This window comes from Scyliorhinus torazame, chromosome 28 (genome assembly GCF_047496885.1).
Source record: "Scyliorhinus torazame isolate Kashiwa2021f chromosome 28, sScyTor2.1, whole genome shotgun sequence".
NCBI lineage: Eukaryota > Metazoa > Chordata > Chondrichthyes > Carcharhiniformes > Scyliorhinidae > Scyliorhinus > Scyliorhinus torazame.
Window position 1 is genome coordinate 23352420 of NC_092734.1, and position 23858 is coordinate 23376277.

General features: G+C 40.0%; 1 protein-coding gene across 4 annotated transcripts in view; it reads left to right on the plus strand.

Annotated features, from left to right (window-relative positions):
* Window positions 1-23858, plus strand: part of kat6b (K(lysine) acetyltransferase 6B) — a 235780-nt gene that overhangs the window by 88122 nt on the left and 123800 nt on the right. For all 4 annotated transcript variants that reach the window (XM_072491649.1, XM_072491650.1, XM_072491651.1 and 1 more), the window contains exons 3-4: window positions 12566-12674; window positions 19363-19478. In XM_072491649.1, coding sequence (XP_072347750.1) covers window positions 12566-12674; window positions 19363-19478 — 225 coding nt within the window. The remainder of the gene's footprint in view (window positions 1-12565; window positions 12675-19362; window positions 19479-23858) is intronic.

Sequence of the window (23858 nt, forward strand, 5' to 3'; positions counted from 1 at the left end):
TGTTGCAAAGTAATTGTTTTGCCATCTATGCCTATGATCTTCCCTGGGCCTTTCCATTCATTAAAATTGTCTCTCTTACAGTATACTATGTCTCCTTGCTGAAAAACGGTATCTGATAACCGTACATTATGTCTTAAATCTCTGCGAATTCTTTCAGCGACTTCTGCTTCCAAAAAAGCTTTTCTCCTGCTATGTAATGCATTTAAATGCTCAGCAAAGGCAGAGCTAACTGTAGTCCCTTCCCAAGCTGGAGGCTGGTCATCCAAATGGACGGAATTTTAGGATTTCTACCAAACACTAATTGATGGGTACTATAGCCCCAACCATCTGCAATGAATTCTTTGCATGTACCACCCATGCTAAAGCTGAATTTAGCTTGCAGTTTGGTCTATCTGACAATATTTTCCAGAGCATGTCATCTATTACCACATGGTTTCTTTCACACGCACCATTACTAAATGGGCTTTCCGCAGCCGTATTCATAACTGTTATATTCACGTTTTCACACATATCCCTAAACTTATCATTAGCAAATTCTGCCCCATTGTCTGTAAGGAATTTTGCCGGTGGGCCCATTCCTGTCCCTATCCATTTTTCTACGAATTGATCCAGAATTACTCTTTTCTTTACTTTGTACAATCATTGATTGACTAGTCTGGTTGCTAAATAAAGATATTATTGGCTTTATCCCAGATCTTAATGTCCATGGCCAAAAGTCGGGTTACTATCGGTCGTGCTGGTGCCCTTCTGTACTTCCTACAAACTTCACAGCGATCACTAACCTGTTCTCTCAGTTTAGTTTTGTCTTCATCCCTTAACTCCTGCATCCTTTAATAAATTTTTCAACCTCCGAGGAGACGGATGCGCAAATTGCCTATGCAGTTTTAATACAACAAGCTTTTTATCAGCTAAAGTCCCATTTTCAACTGCCATTAACACATCCTTAACAACAGTACTTGAAATATTGTTTGTCAGTAATGGGATACAATAGTGTCCCGACTGATTAAATTGTAAGTCCACCGTCTTACTGTTGCCTTATCCTGTTCCATATCCAGTTTCATGTGTGCTTTCTTCATCGACGGTCTGCTCAGAAGCAAAGGTATCTCACTTGATACAACATCAGTGCTAATGAAATGATTCACTCCGGCAATATTGCAAGGTACCGCCACTCTTTTCAGCGACTTCAGAGTATTATCATTCCCAAACCTGAAACTTTGTGGAACTTTCAAATTCCTTAACCTTGTTATGATTTTCAGCATTCAAGGAGTACAGGTAACATTTTAACCAGTCAGTTCCACACACAGTAGATGTGCAGCCACTGTCCAATACAGCACAATTGAAGGATTCTGCAACCAACACCCTCATTACCGGCGTCAAACTGCTTGTTAATAGGACAATGCCTTCTTTCTGGTCACTATCTCTTTCCTCTTCTGACTCTTCTGTGTCATGTGTCACTTCAAACACTATTATAACGTGCCGGACAGTTGAAAGCATAATGGTATTGAGAGTCACATCGAAAACATCAATTTGTCATACCCCGGGCATTTCTGGGGTTTATCTTCCTATTGTAGGTTCTAACTGGGTTTCTGTCTTCATAATTTCCGGGTCCAGATCTCCTTCTATAGTCTTGGAACCTGTTTATAGCCGTGTGATTTCCCCATATCTTCCACATTCTGCTTTATTTGGGTCATCAGAGCCATCGGAATCGAATGTTTCCCCAGAAACTTTTTAAAGCTTCTGTCATCTGAGCAAATAAGGTATCCTTATCCGCAAACTGAACTCCTGTCAAAACCAGGAGCCTATCCTCGTTGCTCACTCTCGCACAGTCAAGTAATTTAAAGGCCAACACAGACTGTGGCAATTCCAGGTTGTGTTTCTGCAGCCTTTTATACAGTCTGCCAAATTCCATTATATAGTCTTCCATGGAGAATTCCACTATTTTCCGGAACCTATCAAAACCCGACCATACGCACTTAAGTCATCCTTTTTATAAACCTCATCCATATAACATAATAGAGTCTCCAGACTTTCTTCTGAGTCTAACTCTTCCAATTCCAGCTCAGAAAACACTGCTTCGGATTTTACTATCATAAGGTAGAGAAAGAGCCAATGCCATACCTCGTTTTCTCTTTGCCAAGGCAGTTAACTTAGTCCACATAACTACTGCACTTCTCCATTGATCGTACGATCCCTTTTCAGAAAATAAGGGGGGGGTAGTCGTATCCGGCCATCTTTATCCTAGGTTCAGCCATATATCATTTTTTTTTCTCTTCTCAGTCCCTCCTTGGTTTTGTCTGGAAAAAATGTATCTTTCAACCCTTCACATTTGCACAGAACCATCCTCTGCTACCATTTGTTAGACGTTTACCTGCTGTTGTATAAAGAGTCAACGGCTCTTCTCATTTTCGCAAACACCTTTATTTCACTCTAACAGACTTTGCACAAATCTCTATCTTCACATCACCTGAAACAAAGGCCACCTGAAGTCTCTTTACATATCAGTGTCAATTAATAGATACTTAACATAAATGAGACAACTAATTGGAATGTCTCTTAACCCATTACTTAACATCCTATCTGGCTGAATTACAGCCTGGTATGGCAACTGCTCGGTCCAAGATTGCAAGAAACTGCAGAGTGTGATGAACTCAGCAAAACGATTCACACAAGCTTGCCACCCCCACATTGATTCTGTATACACTTCCTGCTGCCTCAGGAAGGCAGACCGCATTATCAGAGACCTTTCCCACCCAGGCATTGCCTTCTTCCAGATCCTTCCATCAGGCAGAAGTCTGAAGGCTCGCACATCCAGACATAGGAACAGCTTCTTCCCCACAGCTACATGACTTCTCAACGACTCCCACTCGGACTGATCTGTTCTCTGTAAGAACACTATTCACGACGCCCTGTGCTACTCTTGCTCATGTATTTGCTTTGTGTGGCCCCTTGTTCGGCACTGTAACCAATCAGTTTGTCGATGTACCATTTATCAATGTTCTCTGTCGATTATTATTTTGTCTACTATGTACGTACTGTGTACGTTCCCTCAGCCGCAGAAAAATACTTTTCACTGTACTTCAGTACATGTGACAATAAATCAAATCAATCAATCAATTATACGATACTTGTGGGTTTCATCAGGAATGATAAAGGAAACTGAAGAAGTTTGGAAAATGTGCACGAACAATTCTCTTAAACCGAATGAAAACAAGATGAAAAAACTAGTTATACACTTTGGCAAAGCAAACAGTTAATATTGTTCCTCTGGAGATTCATGATGTGGACATTGAAATAGTTGCTAATTACAAGTATCTAGGTGTGGAAGTAGATGAAGTGAGTTGAATTCGGTGTACGGATGTTCTGGCCAAGGGGCAATAATAATTGTACTATCTCAAAAAATGTAATTCTTTTTGAGTAGATCCTACAATTATGAAACTCTTCTGCAGAGCTTCAGTTGGGTGTGCTATGCTTTTTGAATGTCTCGCCTGGTACAGTTGTCTTAGGAAAGCAGACTCTTTAACAGTACAGAGATTTTTGAACCAGGTAGGAAAGGATCTTTCTTGATTATATCTGTTCTTATTTGATGAGAGTGTCATGAATGATGAGAATCGCCCTGTTATCTTCTTATTCCTGTTGGATGTCTTCAGGGAAAAGGCTACAATCCCTCAGATACAGAACAAATCTGTTTCTGAACTAATTTGTGCCCTTCACGACGTTTAACAAGAGTTTGATGTATGGATGAGGATATTCACCCATGGTGGGACTTACTGACTGATTATTTTAATAGGTTTTAATACATATTTAATTAAAGTTTGATCTCTGATGGAGTAGTTTTCTTTTTTTTTCTTAATATTCATTTATATGCATTTTTTAAAAAATGAACGAGCGATGTAGCCCAAAATGGATTTCTATCTGGATAATAAACAAAATTGAGAATCAAGAATGAACACTAATGCCCACAATCTACTCTCTCCATTTCCCTATTGTTGGAAGAGAACATCAATGTCACAGGAATGAGAAATCTTCAAAAATATTTCATGAGAGTCAGCATTTGGGTATAACTATGACCACTTTGAAAGAATTTATCAATCTCACTGCCCATGAAACTTGGTCCCTTTTCGATTCAGCTAGGAATGGGGCACAAAATAAAGCTGAAAGAAAAAAAAACTGCGAGCAGGTGAAGTGTAAAAAAAGAATTAGATGGTCAATTGGCCAAAGAAAATCTTGAAGCAAACAACAAAAACCCCTTCGTAAGTGGTCATAGTTATATCCGTAACCTGATTCTTATGAAACATTTTTGAAAATTTCTCATCTCCGTCACACTGATGTTCTATTCGAACTGTAGAGAAATGGAGACAGTAAGTTATGGGCATTTGTGTTAATTCTTGATTCTCCATCCGCAATGATGGACCTGACAATTATGCTGGGTATAACAGGCAGCTGTGAATGCCTTTGATTTTACTCTACCAGTCAGTGATGGTCCTGTTGTGATAAGGAGTTGACTGTGTTAGAAGTCAGTCTGAACCTTGGTTATTAATCTCTGTTACTACGCAACAGCAATGCAGCATGCCAGTATATACTTTTTAATTCTAGTATTTTTCTCCCTGCCTATTTCTCACTAATTCATCCAGAAGAACATTACACTTGACTATAGCTGTCATACTATTTAAACATTATAATCACATCCTCCTAAATCTCTTTAAGTAAGAATAATTTGAACTCTCGGACCCATTTTTCATAACTAGCTAAATTGGGCTACTTGATTTCAGAATTTATGATAGGAATGAGAAATATAATTCAGCTAATTTAACTTTCCATATTAATTAGGTCACATTCAGCAATTTTACACACTTTCTCTTTTGCCAAACACCCAGCATGCACCCTGTGTTCCATGTTCAAGTGAGAGTTTCACTTTGTGTTTCAGTCTGAAAACTATGGAGCAATCTCACTTGTGACAGAACTCTTCTGGCGGTTATCATGGGACGCATACACTAAGAACATATGTGCTGGAGACCTACTTTCTAATCAGAAAATAGGCAGCATTTCTGTGGAATGTATGGGTTAATTGCTGCTTTGTACATCGCAGTATATCCCGATTTAAATATGTTTGCAAAGCTTCTGTAATATTCATGTGGCTCTGATCTGGTTTACTTTGACTCATGTGTGAGATCTTGGATCAAGCTGTGAGATGCATGTGCTGGTTAGGTGGATTGGCCATCCTAAATTGCCCCTTTGTGTCCACGGATGTGCAGGTTAAATGGGGTTACAGAAATAGGGCGGAGGAGTGCTCTTTCTGAGGGTCGGTGCAGACTCAATGGACCAAATGGCTTCCTTCTACACTGTAGGAATTCCATGATTCATGTATACACCAAACCTGATGAGGAGGACAGATTTCCTTCCTGAAACATTAGAGAACCAGATAGGTTTTTGCAACAACCTGGTTTTTGGGTGGCACAGTGGTTAGCACTGCTGCCTCACAGCGCCAGCGACAAGGGTTCAATTCCTGCCTCAGGTGACTGTGTGGAGTTTGCATTTTCTCCCTGTGTCTGCGTGGGTTTCCTCCGAGTGCTCCGGTTTCCTCCCACAGTCCAAATACTGGTTAGGTGGATTGGCCATGCTAAATTGCCCCTTAGTGTCCAAAAGGTTAGGTGGGGTTACTGGGTTGCGGGGATAGGGTGGAGGCATGGACTTAAGTAGGGTGCTCTTTCCAAGGGCCAGTGCAGTCTCGATGGGCCGAATGTCTCCTTCTGTACTGTAAATTCTATGAACCTATGCATTTGTGGTGGAAAAAGAGTGAAATTGTTTCAAGAAGTGCAGTGCTGATAAGCGTTGACTTTTATTTGGTAAACTGGTGAGGGAGACAAACTCTCAGCAGGCACATCTTTGCCAAAATCCCTCCTAGAGGTTCGAATTAAACAATTGGTTATGTATAAACCTGGTGCATAGCATTGTGCTTCCTTGGCTAGAACTGCAAAGTGGTTAGCACATTGCAAAGTGTCATGCTGAATGATGGCCCTAAAGCTGTCAAAGAAACTCTTGGGTTTGTGATAACTGCTGATGAAATCATTTGCAATGAAGGCAAGTATGAGAATAAACGGCAAGCTTAGGGTTTGTTGGCCAGCAAGTTTTCTGAGAATTTGAGGCTTGGCTCCGAACAGTGTCTTTTTGAGCCACCGTCCTTCACAGAAGTTTGAGTTTGTTTGTTGTGGGGGGAGGTGAGTGTGGCGATGGTTAACCGCCAGATGCAGCAGTTCCTCTTGAAAGAGTCAGCATTTACCCTGATGGAAGATCTGGGATCTCAGAGTACAGAGGAATACCGGGATCTCCGAGTACAAATATATCAATCACTAAATGCTGAGCTTTATTTCTAAAAGTGTGGAATTGAAAAATGGTGAAATTATGTTCTTTCTGTATCAAACTGTGGTCAGGCCACACTTGGAATACTCCGTGCAGTTCTGGTTACCATGTTATAAAAAGGATATAGGGATACGGGAGACGATGCAGAAAGGATTAATGAGGATGGAACCAGAAATGCTTGGGTGTACATATCAAGAAAGGATGGGCAGGCTGACTCTTGGCGGAAGGTGGGGGGAACGGAACGGCAGAGGGGCGACCAATCGAGGTATTTGAAATTATGAAAGGTTTTGATAGAGGGGATACAGAAAGAATGTTTCCTCTTGCAAGAGCATGACTAGAGGCCAACAATAGAAGATATCTTGTATCTAATAGGGAACTCGGAAGAAATGTCTGTACCTAAAGAATGGTGCGAATATGGAACTTGTTACCACAAGGAGTGAGTGAAATGATTAGTTCCGATGCATTTGAAGGGAAGCTAGACATATGAGGGAGAAGGGAAAAGACGATTACGATGGTTGATTTAGATCAATAAAAATAGGAGAAATCCGAAGAGCATAAATGCTGACATGGACTTTTTAGGCTGAGTGGCCTCATTCTGTGATGTAAAGTTGCCATAGTCCCAGATGACCATAGGCTGTTTTCCCCTTTGAGGGGGGAGAACTGATTGATAATTTAACCTGACCCTATGTAGTGTACTTTTTTTTCCCTATTTGACATCCCATCAAAAATATTGTATTACTTCTCCACTGCGCTGAAGCTTTACCCTAAATTATAATGCTGTTCTCTGGATTGGTATCTTCTGGCACAGTCATGGCTGATGCTAGTTTGCACAGGCAGTTCATTGATTTTTTTTTTAACATGTTGTGAGGAAAATCAATTTTTTTTTGTTCCCATTCTGATACTAAATATCCTAATTGTTTGACTTATTAACGGCATTATTAATGTAGAACACTGGTAATGTTCACTGTATGACTCGGAGAAACCTGAGTGTTTGCTCCTATTAATATCCCTATTTTAACAAGATTAGAGGACTCCAAAACAGCACACCAGTTTTCTTCTGTGTCTGCACACAGGAATATTTAAGACCCTACTTGAGTAACCGAGTAGGGAAAAACTCGACTGAAGGGTCCAGCGGTCAAGTAAATTCTGGGGTGTGTGATGGTGGGGAAGGTGCAAAGAAGGATTGGAAGTCAATCAGATATGAGTGGTCCTGAAGTTACACTATTGGCAATGGAAGATGAAAGCAAAATTAACCCCCCATTGCACACACTCTTAATGTGCGGGTTTTCTATAAGTTGTAGGCTTTTTCTTCTTCGCTAGGATTTCAGTAACGGTTCATGAAATCTTTGTACCAACAAAAGAAAATAAGAAATTTGGGCAACGTTGAGTTTTGGTATTGCAAAATTGTGGAGCAGCTTTCTCGAAAGTCCAATTACTGATAACCACTTATGTGCCTCATGTGTTTATAAAATCCACACTTTTATATTGACAGTAACGTGTAGCTGAGGCACAATCACAATGAAAGTCGATCTGGGTACCCCTGGCAGGGTCAGCATTTATTACAGATCCATTCCTAGTTACCCTTGAAAAGCTGGTGGTGGACCTTTTTATTAAACTGCTGCAGATCATGTGGTGTTAAATGTGCTCTCCCAATGCATAAGGAAGGGTATTGACCAAGTGACGGTGAAGGAACAGTAATATATATCCAAGTCAGAATTGTGTGTGGCTTGGAAGAAGGACTTTGAGGTAGGTGTTTCCATGCATAAGCTGCTCTTGGTCTTCTAAAGATGGAAAGAAGGGAACCTCTTAATTGAATTGTTTGTTGGAATGCTTAATGGTTGGTATGTGAAACTGTGTATAAATAAAATCTGGGGTAGAAAATTTAGCTCCGAGGTGTAATCTGCTATAACGTTTTATCTTTCTGAATTTTAGATGAATTGTATGTCATTTACAATATCAGCTTAATTCTGTATCACCAAAATGAGCAATTTTGAGGTAATTTTTGACAATTGCAGTCTTTTCAATTCCTGTGGAGCAAGATCTCCAAATTAGGTAGTTACGATTGCGCTAATCTCTTCTATTTAAACTCCCACCACAACCAACCCTTGCTCTGTGAGGTTGAAAAAGAAAGAGAATGTCTAAGGAAGTATTTTATAGTAAGATGGTGAGATAATGCATTGAGTACAATAATCACATTGAACAGTTAAAATCTGGGGTAGAAAATTTAGCTCCGAGGTGTAATCTGCTATAACGTTTTATCTTTCTGAATTTTAGATGAATTGTATGTCATTTACAATATCAGCTTAATTCTGTATCACCAAAATGAGTTAAAATTAGATTTATTTTCCTGAGCAGCAATTTTGAGGTAATTTTTGACAATTGCAGTCTTTTCAATTCCTGTGGAGCAAGATCTCCAAATTAGGTAGTTACGATTGCGCTAATCTCTTCTATTTAAACTCCCACCACAACCAACCCTTGCTCTGTGAGGTTGAAAAAGAAAGAGAATGTCTAAGGAAGTATTTTATAGTAAGATGGTGAGATAATGCATTGAGTACAATAATCACATTGAACAGTTTGAATTATGACATTACTGCAATCTTCCAAAGTTAATTTTTTTTAAGTCAACGCTATTTCAATCCCAAGGACCTTGGAACATATTCCAAAGTCTGCTATTTTCTGATATAGATGTTTTTCATCCCTCCTCCTGTTAAACAGGACTATCACAGTAAAGAGCAATGAAGACATAAACCCTGAAATCAAATAAAGACTTCAAAAGTAGCATTATTATCCCTTGTGCCTTAACAAGAAATTAAATTCTGACAGCTTTGAATAAGACTGGAGAAAGTTACAGCTTTTCTATACTTATCCCAAGTTTTGTTTGGCTCTTTGAAAGTTTATTATCGTCAAGTTGCCTGGTACATATCCATTATGTTTAGAATGCTGACTGTTGGTACATTTTTCCAGTGATAAATCCATACATCAAAAAAAATCAATACAACCTGGTGAAACATCGCTCTATTGGAACACACGTGCAATTATTTATTGAGCTACTTCAGGGATAAGGGTGGAGTGACAACAAAATTATCCACACTGATATTTATGAAGATGCTGTGTCATCTAATAATTTTCATTTGTTCTGCTTTTGGTTAGGTTCAAGGTTACGATATCTCCTTAGCAACAACAACCATTCAATAATTCAAACCTATTTTCACAGAAAGATAAACTGCTTCCTAAGTATTTCTCAAAAGCAAAGAGGCAATCGGTAACAATCCTTAATAAAATTTATTTTGATACTTTGTTTCGAGAGAGTTCAACAAGGGTCCATTAAACTGATTCCTGGGATGACGGAATTGTCATACGAGGAAAAATTCTGTAGACCAGAATAAAAGCAAAATGGATGCTGGAGATCTTAAATAAAAACAGAAAATACTGGAAAACCTCAGCAGGTCTGGCAGCATCTGACAAGAGAGAAACAGAGTTAACATATCAAGTCTGTCTGACCCTTCAGAGCTGAAGAGAGGTAGAAATGCGATGTGTTGTATGCTGTTGAAAGGGGTGGCAAAGCGGGTTTACGAGAGATTAAATGACAGGATGTCATGGACACAAGACAAAGGGAGCAATAATCGGTAATGATGACGTTAAAGACTAAAGCAGATGTTAATGGCGCCTAGGCACTTTACAGCTTCTGGACTTAAGTAAGAAGTCTTACAACACCAGGTTAAAGTTTGTTTCAAATCACTAGCTTTTGGAGCACTGCTCCTTCCTCAGGTGAATGGAGAGGTAGTCTTCGGGTAAGTGTTGTCCAAGGCGGCCTTCAGGACGCGCGACAACGCAGAATCGCAGATCAGCAACCTATAACCAAGTTCCGCACGCATGATCTTCGGGTAAGCGTTCTCCAAGTCGGCCTTCAGGACGCCGACAACGCAGAATTGCAGAGCAGAAACTTATAGCCAAGTTCCACACACATGAGTACGGCCTCAACTGGGACCTTGGGTTCATGTCGCATTACATTCACCCCCCACCATCTGGCCTGGGCTTGCGAAATCCTACCAATTGTCCTGGCTTGAGACAATTCACACCTCTTTAACCTGGGGTTACCCCTCTCTCTGGCTCTGTAAAGACTTAATTATCTGCAAATGCTCGCATTCAAAGTGTTGTCTTGCATCTTTGACTTTGTCTATATAAATGTTTCTGGAACCTCCCTCTCCATTCACATGAGGAAGGAGCAGTGCTCCGAAAGCTAGTGATTTGAAACAAACCTGTTGGACTTTAACCTGGTGTTGTAAGACTTCTTACTGTTCTCACCCCAGTCCAATGCCAGCATCTCCACATTCTGGACTTAACATTCAGTTGAGAACTTCAGACTATAAACTCGGTCTTCCAGTTTGATTCCAACCTCAACCTGCGCTAGGCTGTTTCTTGTTCCCATGTTTCACTTTTCAGAAAGTGCTGAAATACATTCTGCTATCTGACCTTTTATGCTGCTATTAACATCCGATTTAGTCTTTCACACTATCATTCCCACTCCTTTTGTCTTGTGCCCATGGCATCTCCAACCTCTCCCTGACCTCTTCTGCTCTATGCACTTTCAACAGCATAAAACTAATCACATTTCTTCAGCTCTGAAGAAGAGTGATACAGACTCAAAATATTAAATATGTTTCTGTCTCCACATATGCTGCCAGACCTGCTGAGATTTTCCAGTATTTTCTGATTTTTTTTTGTGTAGACCAGGTCCATATTCCTTAGAGATTAGAAGAGTGAGAAGTGATCCCATTGAAACGTATACGTTCTTGAGGATCATGACAGGGTAGATGCTGGGAGGATGTTCCCCCTGCTGGGAGCCCAGAACTAGGCATGTGAGAGTACCTTTAAGAAATGGGTGTTTATAAATGGGTGTGTATATAAATATCTGTAGTGAGAGTACCTTTAAGAAATGGCTATTTAATACTCAGTGATGTCAGAGAGTGGGTGGAGCTGGGCTGTCTGTCAGCTTTTTACTTTCACTTCAGGCTTTTTGTTGCAGGGTGGGCTTGGTTTCATTTTAGTTTTGGAGAAGCTGCAATCACAGCAGGATGTGTATGAATCTCCGCAAGCTTATGAATGTTCATTTGCTGATTTCAACGTGGTAACTGTTCTCAGTAGTGAAGTTAAACCTGAGGTGCTTCTGTTAAAGGCTTTGTTTATAAGTCTTATGGATGTTAAAAGGAAAGCTTAAAGGATTACTTAGTGTTGTAGTCTTTGGGGGTGTATTTGAATTAATGGTTGCTAAGGTGTTCACTGTATGTTTTAAAAAGGTTACCTTGAGTTCATAGAATAAACATTGTTTTGCTTTAAAAAATACTTTTCCATTTCTGCTGTACCACACCTGTAGAGTGGGCCGTGTGCTCCCCATACCACAATCTATTAAAAGTTGTGGGTCAGGTGAACTCCATGATACACTTTGGGGTTCTCTAAACCCTGGCCCATAATAATGTTGACAATTTAGATCTGACATGAAGAGAAATTTCTTCACTCGAGGACGTTTGAACCTTCGGAATTCTTTATTGCAACAAACTAAAGACACCTGGCTGTTGAGTATATTCAGATCAGATCAACAGAATTTTAAATGCTGAGAGATTCGAGGATATTGGGAAAATGGGTGTAGAAGAAGATTGGCTGTGACCGTACTTAATGGCACAGCAGTCTTGAAGGCCCAAATGGCCGATTTCTGCTCCAATTTCTTCTGTTTTTGTCCTTCAAAATAGGGTAATCAGTTGTGCTTATCAAAATACATTTCTTTACTGATGCCTTATTATAAACAGACCTTTTTGATATATTTACAGATGGAAGTACTAACATTTTAGTTTGAGAAGTTGAACATTCTATTAAATCGTGTAGAATAATTTAAAATGTAATCTGAGCTGACTAAATTATTTTGCAGGCTGCCTTAGCCATGCATAGCATTGTTCATTGCTGGGTTCAGTAGGTTGACTAAAAAATATCTACTGAACCAAATTAATATTCAATATACCAAAATGAACAAGTTAAATCGATAAGTTAAGTCATACATTTTTAAAACAAGCAGGTTGTATAATGGGTGAATAATTGTATACTTTGTAAATTATAATGGAAACTCTTATAACTCATAGCTTTTTTTAACATTTCGGATTGTCACACTTGTATGGCGAAAAAAAAAAATTAAATGAAGAAAACCTCTTGTTTCTAGCCCCGTGCAAATCCCTTTCCAATCTGCAGTTTCTGCTTGGGGACAAAGGAGTACAATCGAGAGAAAAAACCAGAAGACCTCATCTCCTGCGCAGACTGTGGAAGCAGTGGTGAGTTGAATCATTTATACATCAGTATTCGGCAAATAAAGAAAGATTTTATACTGAGGGAATTTCATTTACCAGCAGTATTCCTTGTGAGATATTTTTTCCTGCATTAACATGCTGGATTTTAAGCACAGTTCAGATATGAAACCCGTTGTGATGCTCAGCAGGCATTTGTTGCATTTCAGATTTGGATGCTATTCCTTAACATTCTCTTCATTTGTGAATCCATGCAGGGGGAAAAAATCATGAAAACAAACTCAATTAAGACCTAGTCGGGAATATAGGAAGTGAGAGAAACAGTCAAATAAGAAACTTAATATCTCTACCCCACCATGCCCATGTACACTGCCAAGTTTGTACTAGAATCAAGCCAGAACCCATTTTGTATCTCAAAATAAATATATTAATGTTGGTCACCTATTCCTGCCACATTGTATCTTTGTAAATGTCAGTTCTTATCTGCAATTATTAGATTTTAAAAGTCCAGTCCAGGTCTGTGTTGATGTACGAAAGCTGAAGACTAAGAAACAGTCCTTCTAAATGTAACAACGACTTGTAGTCTTTAATGTAGCAAACCAACCCTTTGTGCTTTACAAAGAAGATCAGAGAATTTGCGATGGGTGGGAAGTAGCGGAACATGCAGTCAGAGAAATAGAATATTGATATTGAATTGTGGACGGGGAGAGAAGGCATAGAAAGAAGAGGTTTAGGAAGAGACATGGTGATTATGAGATTAGTGAGGAGACTTTTAAAAAATTAATCAAGGCTAGGAATGGTGAAGAAGTGAATAAGGATTTGGCCAGTGTGGGAAAGATAGAAATTTGGGAAGATGATATAACCAAGGTGGACGTCAGCTATCCTGGAATGTGATGGGTGAGATGCAGGGATTGCACAGGATAGTGGAGTTATTCAGCGTGTGGTGCCCAGTGTCTGGGAAGGGGGATGAAACTGGAATACAAGTTTATACTGTGTCGGGGGTTCCTGAGATACATAATAAGAGTCAATGTGAGCTCACCAAATAAAGGATGAGAAACAAGAACATCAGGAAATGATTCCGGGTTCTGTGTTCAGGATGAAGATAATCTTGGTCTTATTTTTTTTTAAATTTAGAGTTTCCAATTCTTTTTTATTTACAATTGAGGGGCAATTTAGCATGTCCAATCCACCTACCATGCACATCTTTGGGTTGTGGGGGTGAGACCCACGCAGACACCAGGAGAATGTGCAAATTCCACACCGACAGTAACCCGGGATCGAACCCGTGTCCTCAGCGCGTGAGGCAGCAGTGCTAGCCTCTGCACCGCTGTGCTGCCCTGGCTCCTCTTATTTAAGGAGTTTTCTTCACAGCTTGAGTGATTTGTAAAAGTTGCCATCTGTCTCCTAAGTGTTTAACTATTGGGGGAAAGATTTCCCTTGATTGCCTGGTCGTTAACCACAGTCTGGGTAAAGTGCAGGCGGCCACTCTGGCAGGAGGATTGCATGTCTCTTCCAGAACCTGTATGGATTTCCTTTCATTAATTTCTGTTGGAAGATTGGTTTTGTTAGCATATGATCCTCCCTTCTAGATTTTCCATTCTGCACTTTCACCAGTTGTCCTTATTGAGAGGGACAAATCATGAGATGAACCCTATTTGCAGAGTTGTGTATTTGCTGTGGGAATAATTAAAATTGTTGAATTGTCCAAGAATGACACAAATGATGTTGCAGACTATGAATGCCTGAATACTCCAGTATGAAGTATATGTTCATTTGGCATCAGGAAGTTACTTGAAGTTATGTAAATATGCAGATAAATGACCGGGATAAATACCGCATGTTAAATAAGGATCCTGGACAAGAACCAGAAGATAATGTAAATGATGTATGAAAGACGGTGGCATAATGGTTAGCGCTGCTGCATCACAGCGCCAGGGACCCGGGTTCAATTCTGGCCTCTGGTGACTGTGTGGAGTTTGCACTTTCTCCCCGTGTCTGCATGGGCTTCCTCCGGGTGTTCCAGTTTCCTCCCACAGTCCAAAGATGTGCAGGTTAGGTAGAGTGGCCATGCTAAAATTGCTTCAAGGTGGGGCTATGGGGATAGGATGAGGGATTGGGCCGAAATGGAGTGCTCTTTCGGTGGGTCGGTGCAGACTTGATGGGCTGAATGGCCTCCCTTCTCTGAAAGAGGGAAAAAGAAAGGGCCAGAGCTGTAAGCTGGAGACTGTCTGCCTGGAAAGCTGCATTTTTTTCTCCTGCAGTGCAAAACTTTAAAAAAATGTCTTTTAGACTTGGTTTTTAAGTCTTCCCCCCCCCCCCCCCCCAACACTCCCGACATGCCGTGCGGCAGCAGTGCTAACCATGGCGCCACTGTGCTGCCCTAGCAGGACTCCTATTACATAAAACTACCCACTTATTAGCATTGGCGATCTAATTCAGATCATAAGGAATCATCATTGAGGAAAGAGAGTTCATAGCAAAGAACTAGTGGTACATTTGTCTGGTAGATTAATGAGACTATGATCATTTTATTCTACATCTTAGTCCTGAAAGTGGATGACAAAGTTAAACAAGCTGCTAGGTGGTGATTGTCATTGTAGCTGTGGGGGTAAAAGAGTGGTTAAAAATTCCCCACATCGTGAAGTTATCATTGTAAAACTTCAAGCAAATGTTTTGGGTCTGCTCTGGATTGTACAAAAGGGCTTGTATTTGAGAGCAGTGCGCCCCATTTCTTTTTGGGTGTTGAGCCCTAGTTTGTACCTGGATCATTATAGATGAGATTATCGGAGGTAATTTTTTGGTGGAAGATACCAGGTTTGGTTTAACAGGCCTGTGCTTTGAAGTCTTTTGTGTTTTTCAGGAAAGTGGGTGAGATGAAGGGCGTAATACAGTCTAGATTCTGACAACTGGCGATGGAAGTATTTTTTCCCTCCGCCTCAAAATATCTTGTAATAATAATAAAAACATTGACTTGATAAGGTGTGAAGTGTGCAATATAGTCCACTTGGAACAGCAAACTGCAATTGGCAACTTTTGTCCAGTGCTTTTTTGCAGTTTGAAAAGTAAATCTAACTCTCCCCGGCATCCCCATAATCAGAAAGCAAGAGAGTAAATACAAATATATCACAAGTAAAGCAATCAAATGCAAGAAGATCTGAAAAATAAATTAAATTAAATGGATTGATTTTTACATTAAAAATTTCACATGGAACTGAAATGAAAAATTAAGCCAAAAATGAAATAAATAGACCATGTGGCAACAGTTTGAAAATTTGATGATTTAATGTGCATTAGCAGAGACCAGTAAGATTTGTTTGCCTATGATTTTTTTCATGGCAAATTCAAGCTGTGTAATCAGAAATACTTTGCAGAGAAATGAGAGGTTCCAATTATTTTGATATTTTCTTGTGACGCCATCATTGGAACTTCATTATTAAATTATTTTAAACTGGATCATACATTCTCTCATGTCAGTTTGTAGCACAACATATCAATGGCAATAGAAGGAAAAATATAATTGTGATGATGTTCATTAATGTTAACATCCTTGGTTTCCTTTTTTACTTATTGCTCATAACCAATAACCAAATTGCCCAAATTGACTTTTAGAATATTTTTGTAAAATTGTAAATGCAGTGAGCTGGAGTTGAGAGTTAATTATGTAAAATAGACCTCTAGTAGTTATGAGAGAAGATGGAGATTTTGTAGGCAAGTCTTTATATGACTTTCATGGATCGACTTACATTTGAATTAATGCTGATACCCGTTCTGCCTCATTAGGATCAAATTATCTTTAATTAGCTGCACAGATGTATTGGGTGATGCAGTGCTTTCTGAAAGAATAATGAAATGTGGAGTTGCATACTTAGCATCATTGATAGGGCATGCTAATCTATTATACCTGACTAACCGTACTCGTACATATTTTTTCCAATAGATTTTTTGTAATCAAGAAGAGATTTAATGAAGTTTAATAGTCATGGTTTGGTTGCTGGAAAGTATTAATGAAATTTATTGTTCAGGGCATCTAGTGGTTAATGCAGAACTGTGTCCATTATGCATTTTTTAATGTGCAATGCATTGCATCTGCTTTGGGCTGGAAATTTTGTTAAGATATTATCAGTTAGAATACTATGCATGAAATAGGAAGAATATTTTGGTGCGACATGAGTAACATCTGTTTCAGATCATCAAAAGTATGTGATTACTTTTTGACCAAATTTTAATACTCGCATAGGTAACTTGAATGTCTATGTTCTCTTTGTTATAAAATATTTCCTGACTTCAAATATCAACAAATAGCATGACAGCGCATACATAATGGGAGATTGCTTTGCCCATTGAGTATCTGAGTATAATGTTTCTTCTTCACTTCAAAAATCAACTTCAGTTTCTTTTCTACTTGTAATTACATGCCTTTTTGTAATTTAGTATTCCAGTCTGTCAAATTTCTATTTTTATATCAGTTGTTAATCCAAATGTGCATGACTCTCTTTTGTCCATATTGTTACCACCACTTATGAAGTAATGATTTCTTGACAGCATATTCTACATAAAGCATCGGGTTTTAATCTGTTTAATTTTATGATGGTATGATAAAATGTTAATTACTGAACTGAATGTATGTAATTTTTTCCATATGTCTAAAATTCAAGGATTCTTTTCCAGAAATTCTTTGCAACAATTAATTTGCTTAGTTAATTCTGCCTCCTTAAGAGGAATGGTAGAGCATTGCGTGACTTAAAATAATTCCTTAATTGATCACCATGATCTGAAATCTGAAATAATAATGAAGGAAGCAGACAAGTGTGCTCCTTCTATTTAATCAAGCAGATTTATTTTTCTCAGTATTATTGGGCTATTTGCTGCTCAAGTACTGAAGTATCTTGGCCATTATATTTTCAATGTGAACTTCCCAATTAACACTGTACATTCAAGAGCAAATTACTGCAAATGCTGAAAATCTGAAATAAAAACAACATTTTGGAAATATTTAGCAGTTGCTGGCAGCATCTGTGGAGAAAGAAACAGAGTTAACATTTCAGGTCGGTGACTGTTTGTCAGAGCTCTATTTTTATATTACTATACACATACTTCTACTGATAGAATTTATATGGCGCCTTTCCCAAGGCACTTCACAGAAGTATAATCAGACAGAAATAGACAACAAGCCAAGATTGGGATGGATGACCAAATCTTAGTCAAAGAGGTGGATTTTAAGGAGGGCCTTAAAGAAAGAGAAGAAAGTGGAATGATGGTGAGTCAATGGAGTTTGGGCAGGAAATTCCAGAATGTGGGGCCTACCCAACTGCAAGGCATTACCACCAAAGATGGGATGGAAGGAAGGAGGTACAAACTGTCAAAATCACACTCAGTGGATCCATAAAGAATTAAATATATTTAAATATATTTTTTTGTTGTGGGGGGGCTTTAATTTGTCTTGTGGCAAGTCAGGTCACATGCAAAAAAAAAAAATCAAGTGTTAAAAACATTTGCATATCATGGTGTAATTGAGAAACTAAGCTATATTTGTAGAAAATGCCTTTTAACGCAAAGCAGTTGGGGATATTTTTCACTCGGGTAAGGCTCAAAATCTCTTTTTAAATGAAATACTTGTTACAGAGCAAACAACATTTGGCATTTCACATAAACTAGAACTAAAATTGTGATCATCAATATTATTAAAACTCATTCCAACAGCAAATGGAAAATAATGTTCAAGTATAAATCATCATGAGTTGGTTAAGTGACAACATAATGGCTTCTTTGAAATTTAACAAAATACTTTGAACACTTTTCACTTAAAAATCCTAGCTTTCCATTGCCAAAACTGATAATATTTTAATGACAAATGTGTAATATTTTAAATGATGCATTTGACATTCACATCAACGGATTGGCAGTAAATGGAAGTAGTCATTTTTACTCTTTAACTCTTTTGCTGCTTTTCCCCCCCTCTTTTTACTATTTCTCTCATCCCAAGATTTTGAATTGTGTTTTCTCTGCTTTACTCTTGTGTGCTTTCTCTTTTGCATGCAATCTCTATCTTTTTCTTGTCTTTTCAGTATTGTCCACACTCTCTCGCTTTCTCTTGCTTCAACTTTCACCTGCGCGCGCGCGCGTGTGTGTGTGTGTGTGTGGACCTGCTGTCTCCATCTCTTGCACATGGACACACTTTCTCCCTCTCATTCACACTTGATTTTCCTTTTATTCTGAATAAAGCATTTAATCACTCATTCTTTCTGAAACAAAGGGTATTTATGTGGTAATTATCCATTCTATTATATGGTCTGCTGAATTTTGCCACATAACTAAATTTTCACCTCCTAATTCCTCGGTACAAATCTTTGTCCGCCAGTAACCTTCAATATTTTATGGCAGTTCAAATGCAAACCTGGTCAGTGAGCATCTGGAAACTAATAGGTGAACAGAGTCCTGTTCCTAGCATCACTCCATTTCGATACGCGCATATAAGGGGAATCTTTTCTGATTTTTCTCTCCATTTCGGACAATCTGTGGCACCCCAGTACAGCTGATGTTGCGACAGCACAGACGAGGGATTAATTTTGGGAATATTTTATGTAATTTATTACCATATTCTGTGGTGAATCCACCACAATGAGCCATCATGTAAGATAAGCACATGATAAAATAGAATAACTATAGGTACTCCTGTACCAAGATCAGCTTTTAAAATTGTTTTTCTCTTTTGAAGGGCATCCATCATGTTTAAAATTCTCTCCCGAGTTAACAGCCCATGTGAAGACCTTAAGATGGCAATGTATTGAGTGCAAGACTTGCAGTGCTTGTCGCGATCAAGGCAAAAATGCTGTAAGTATTTAAAAGGAAGATACTGCGGATGCCGGAAATCTGGAATGAAATCAGAAAGTGCTGGAAAAATCCAGCAGCACCTTTGGAAAGAGAAAGAGTTCCAAAGAAGTCCTACTCGACTTTCAGCGTTAACTCTCTTTCTCTCTCTGTAGATGCTGCCAGACCTGCTGAGTTTTTCCATCACTTCCTGTTTTTATATGTTGTAAGTATGTTTTCAGTAATAACTTGCAATGTAATATTTCTTCCCAGTGACCTAAACAATATCCTTACAGTTCCACATGTTGTTTTGCACAGAAAGAAGTAAAGGAAGTTTAATATCATTTCTGCCAACTTCCTTCACAAAGGTTAGGCACAAGGAGAATTGCAAGCATATCATCTGCTAAAAATGTTTGTTTTTGCTCATATTTTGATGCTATGACTTAAGGATGCCTCTCTGAATGTTGTTACCTTTTGCTGCACTGTAGGCTTCTAACCTTTCTGTTTAGCTCCTTGCATCGTTCAAGATGAAACAAAGAACTAGTTTACGTAGCATCTTTCACAATCTCAAGATTTTCTGAAGCACTGCACAGTTACTGAAGTACTTTCAAAATGTTGGCACTGTTGTGATGTAGGAAAGCACTATAACCAATTGATATACAGCAAAATCTCAGAGATGGGGTAAGCTGTTTTAGTTGTTTTGGTTGATGGATAAATGTTGGTCAGGGCATCTGACTTTGACTTTGATCTGTTTCCAGGATCAGGAGCAGGTTAAGTTATCAAGTTCCTGGTATTGTGTTTCAGCCTCAATAAAATTTTACCCTTCATATGTGCATGTCCCCTCTCCCTCTCCCTCTCTTGCATGCTGTATTGCTCTCTATTTCCTTGTGTTCTCTAGGGCAGCACGGTAGCACAGTGGTTAGCACTGTTGCTTCACAGCACCAGGGTCCCAGGTTCGATTCCCGGCTTGGGTCACTATCTGTGTGGTGTCTACACGTTCTCCCCATGTCTGCGTGAGTTTCCTCATGGTGCTCCGGTTTCCTCCCACAAGTCCCGAAAGACGTGCTGTTAGGTAATTAGGACATTCTAAATTCTCTCTCCGTGTACCTGAACAGGTGCCGGAATGTGGCGACTAGAGGCCTTTCACAGTAAATTCATTGCAGTGTTAATATAAGCCTACTTGTGACAATAAAGGTTATTATTATTTCTTCCCCCTCTCCGCTTCATCCGCCAGAATTTTCTCCCACTGTGCCTCATATGTTCTCATGCCTTTCAAGGTGATGGTGCGCAGCCATCTTGAACCACTGCAGTCCATGTGGTGCAGTAACACACTCAGCGCTATTAAATAGATAGGGGATAGGGAGTTCCTGGTGACAATGAAAAAAACAGTGATATAGCTACCTGTCAAGATAGTGTGCGACTTGGTTTGGGGGGGGGGGGGGGGATTTGCATGTGGTGGTGTTCACATGCACCTGCTCCACTCATCCTTCTAAGTGGCTGAGTTGCTTTGGTGGATCTTAAAAGATTGTGCTCACTGTAGCCACAGTGCATTGAGTGTGGAGGGAGTGAATGTTTATGGTGATGCATTGGGGTGTCAATCAAGTAGGCTGTTTTTCCCTGGAATATGTTGGACTTCTTTGTATTTTTCTTCATTATCCTGACTTGTGCCTTGAAAATGATGGAAAGGTTTTGGGGAGTCAGGAGGTGAGTTATTCACTGCAGGATACCCAGCCTGTGACCTGCTGTTGTAGCCATAGTGGCTGATCAACGCTGACCTCCCGAGGATGTTGATAGTATGGGATTCAACGATCGTAATGTCATGGGGACGCAATTTGACTGTCTTCTGGAGATGGTCTTTCCCTGGCACTTGTATGATGAGAATGTTACTTGCCACTTATCAGCCCAGCCTGAATGTTGCATAGGTCTTGCTACTTGTGGATAGAATGCTTCATTAACTGAAAAATTGTGAATACAACTGAACACTACAATCATTAGCGAATATCCACTTCTGACCTTATGGTGGGAAGCTCATTGTGAAATTAGCTGAAGATGGTTGGGCCTAAGACATTACCCTGAGGAACTCCTGTACTGCTGTCCTGAGGTCATACAACCATAGAATCCCTACAGTGCAAAAGGAGGCTATTCAGCCCATCGAGTCTGTACCGACCCTTCAAATTCGCACTGTGCCCATGCCCACTTTCTCCTTCCTTGCCCCCCCCCCCACCACCACCCAATCCCTGTAACTCCATAACCTAACCTACACATCCCTAGACACTGGCAATTTAGCATCGCCAATCCACCTAACTTGCAAATCTTTGAACTGTGGGAGCAAACTGGAGCACCCGGAGGAAAACAATGCAGACACGTGGAGAAAGTGCAAACTCCACACAGGCAGTGACCATAGGACGGAATTGAACCTGGGTTCCTGGCACTGAGAGACAGCTGTGCTACCCATTATCTTTCTTTGTGTTATGTGGCACCAGCCAATAGAGCATTTCCTCCTGATTTACAGTGATTTCAGTTTTGCAAGGGTTCCTTGATGCCAAATCTGGTCAAATCCTGCTTTTAGATCTTGGGCAGTCACTCTTAGAACATAGATAGAACATAGAACATTACAGCGCAGTACAGGCCCTTCGGCCCTCGATGTTGCGCCAACCTGTGAAACCACTCTAAAGCCCATCTACACTAGTCCCTTATCGTCTATCTGTCTATCCAATGACCATTTGAATGCCCTTACTGTTGGCGAATCCACTACTGTTGCAGGCAGGGCATTCCACGCCCTTACTACTCTCTGAGTAAAGAATCTACCTCTGAAATCTGTCCTATATCTATCTCCCCTCAATTTAAAGTTATGTCCTCTCGTGCTAGACATCACCATCCGAGGAAAAAGGCTCTCACTGTCCACCCTATCTAATCCTCTGATCATCTTGCATGCCTCAATTAAGTCACCTCTTAACCTTCTTCTCTCTAACGAAAACAGCCTCAAGTCCCTCAGCCTTCCCTCATAAGATCTTCCCTCCATACCAGGCAACATTCTGGTAAATCTCCTCTGCACCCTTTCCAATACTTCCACATCCTTCCTATAATGCAGCGACCAGAATTGCACGCAATACTCCAAATGCAGCCGCACGAGAGTTTTGTACAGCTGCAACATGACCTCATGGCTCCGAAACTCAATCCCTTTACCAATAAAAGCTAACACACCGTACGCCTTCTTAACAACCCTCTCAACCTGGGTGGCAACTTTCAGGGATCTATGTATATGGACACCAAGATCTCTCTGCTCATCCACACTACCAAGAATCTTACCATTAGCCCAGTACTCTGTCTTCCTGTTGTTCCTTCCAAAATGACCTCACACTTTTCTGCATGAAACTCCATTTGCCACCTCTCAGCCCAGCGCTGCAGCTTATCTATGTCCCTCTGTAACTTGTAACATCCTTCTGCACTGTCCACAACTCCACCGACTTTAGGGTCATCTGCAAATTTACCCACCCATCCTTCTACGCCCTCCTCCAGGTCATTTATAAAAATGACAAACAGCAGTGGCCCCAAAACAGATCCTTGTGGTACACCACTAGTAACTGGACTCCAGTCTGAACATTTCCCATCAACTACCACCCTTTGTCTTCTTCCAGCTAGCCAATTTCTGACCCAAACTGCTAAATCACCCTGAATCCCATGCCTCCGTATTTTCTGCAGTAGCCTACCGTGGGGAACCTTATCAAACGCTTTACTGAAATCCATATGCACCACATCAACTGCTTTACCCTCATCCACCTGTTTGGTCACCTTCTCAAAGAACTCAATAAGGTTTGTGAGGCACGACCTACCCTTCACAAAACCGTGTTTACTATCACTAATCAAATTATTCCTTTCCAGATGATTATACATCCTATCTCTTATAAACCTTTCCAAGACTTTGCCCACAACAGAAGTAAGGCTCACTGGTCTATAGTTACCGGGGTTGTTTCTACTCCCCTTCTTGAACAAGGGGACAACATTTGCTCTACTCCAGTCTTCTGGCACTATTCCTGTAGACAAAGATGACTTAAAGATCAAAGCCAAAGGCTCAGCAATCTCCTCCCTAGCTTCCCAGAGAATCCTAGGATAGATCCCATCTGGCCCAGGGGACTTATCTATTTTCACACTTTCCAGAATTGCTAACACCTCCTCCTTATGAACCTCAAGCCCATCTAGTCTAGTAGCCTGAATCTCAGTATTCTCCTCGACAACATTGTCTTTTTCCTGTGTGAATACTGACGAAAAATATTCATTTAGCACCTCTCCCATCTCTTCGGACTCCACGCACAACTTCCCACTACTGTCCTTGACTGGCCCTACTCTTACCCTAGTCATTCTTTTATTCCTGACATATCTATAGAAAACTTAAGGGTTATCCTT